Source organism: Monopterus albus, unplaced genomic scaffold (genome assembly GCF_001952655.1).
Source record: "Monopterus albus unplaced genomic scaffold, M_albus_1.0 scaffold26.1, whole genome shotgun sequence".
Classification (NCBI taxonomy): Eukaryota; Metazoa; Chordata; class Actinopteri; order Synbranchiformes; family Synbranchidae; genus Monopterus; species Monopterus albus.
The window spans coordinates 2888148-2889147 of record NW_018127906.1 but is presented as its reverse complement, the minus strand read 5'-3'; the positions used below and the strand labels follow the sequence as shown (position 1 = coordinate 2889147).

Here is a 1000-nt window from a genome sequence, read left to right as displayed (position 1 = left end):
TGATTTACAGACCGTACTTTGACAACACAGGGTGGAGAAGCTGGAATAACAACAGGAGGCTGTAGGCAGCAGAGGGTCATGGAGGGGGGTGTAGCTGAGAGACACCACGTCCTGTCTCACTGTCATCAGACACCGTGGAAAATCTTGTTTAATGCAGCTTTAAATTGGAAACTCTTTAGATACCAGAAAGTGTTGACGCTTACTCTTTTGTGGCGGCAGGTCCAGCAGGCTCGTCTGGAATCAGAGGAGTACTCTCTGAAACTGGAGATGACACAGAAGGAGGTGTGGGAGGTGAAGGTGAGCCTGGAGAGGGAGAAAGAGCAGGTGAGGAGGGAGCTGCTGGGCCGGGTCCGAGAGCTCGAGACGCTGCCAGACAGACTGAGGAGGACCGAGCAGCAGCTCCGAGACGCCCAGCAGGAGGCCGATGCTCATGAGAGGAGGAACATGGAGCACACCTCCGCCATCTCTGAAGTCAGACTCAAGGTATGTAACACCCTAGAAGCTACTTCACAGCTCTGAGAGATGCAGGGGAAAAAATCTGGGTAAAATCATGGAAGATGAATCACGGTTTTAAACCAAGGTCGCAACCCAAAAACAGCTTGTTTATTTGAGTGACCTTTAGCAGACGACATGATGTTCTCACCTGACATAAATCCAGAGTAGAATAGTTTTTATAAATTCTTTGCGGCCTCATCACCTCTTTATGGTGGAGTCTTACCTCACTCGCTTGACCTCAGCCAAAGTCATATTAAACTTGTTTGATATTTTCATTGTATCTTGTATAAGAAGTAAATGCTGCACAGAGATGGATTTCTACAGCATTATGGTTGCGACTGTTAATGTTCCTCCACAGGTGGAACAGCAAGGCACACAGCTGGAGACGCTTCAGCAGAGAAACGTGCTGCTGCAGGAGGAGAACAACGTCCTCAAGGAGAAAATTCACAACCTGGAGAGGTAATAAGACTGGGAGGAACTTTTAGTGAACGTCTAACAGCAGGAA

At 48.2% G+C, this 1000-nt stretch overlaps 1 protein-coding gene across 1 annotated transcript in view; it reads left to right on the top strand.

Moving 5' to 3' along the window:
* Positions 1-1000, top strand: part of LOC109957322 (outer dense fiber protein 2-like) — a 13919-nt gene that overhangs the window by 11631 nt on the left and 1288 nt on the right. Inside the window, exons 13-14 of the mRNA XM_020595109.1 lie at positions 220-483; positions 854-954. Of these exons, the coding sequence (XP_020450765.1) occupies positions 220-483; positions 854-954 (365 nt within the window). The remainder of the gene's footprint in view (positions 1-219; positions 484-853; positions 955-1000) is intronic.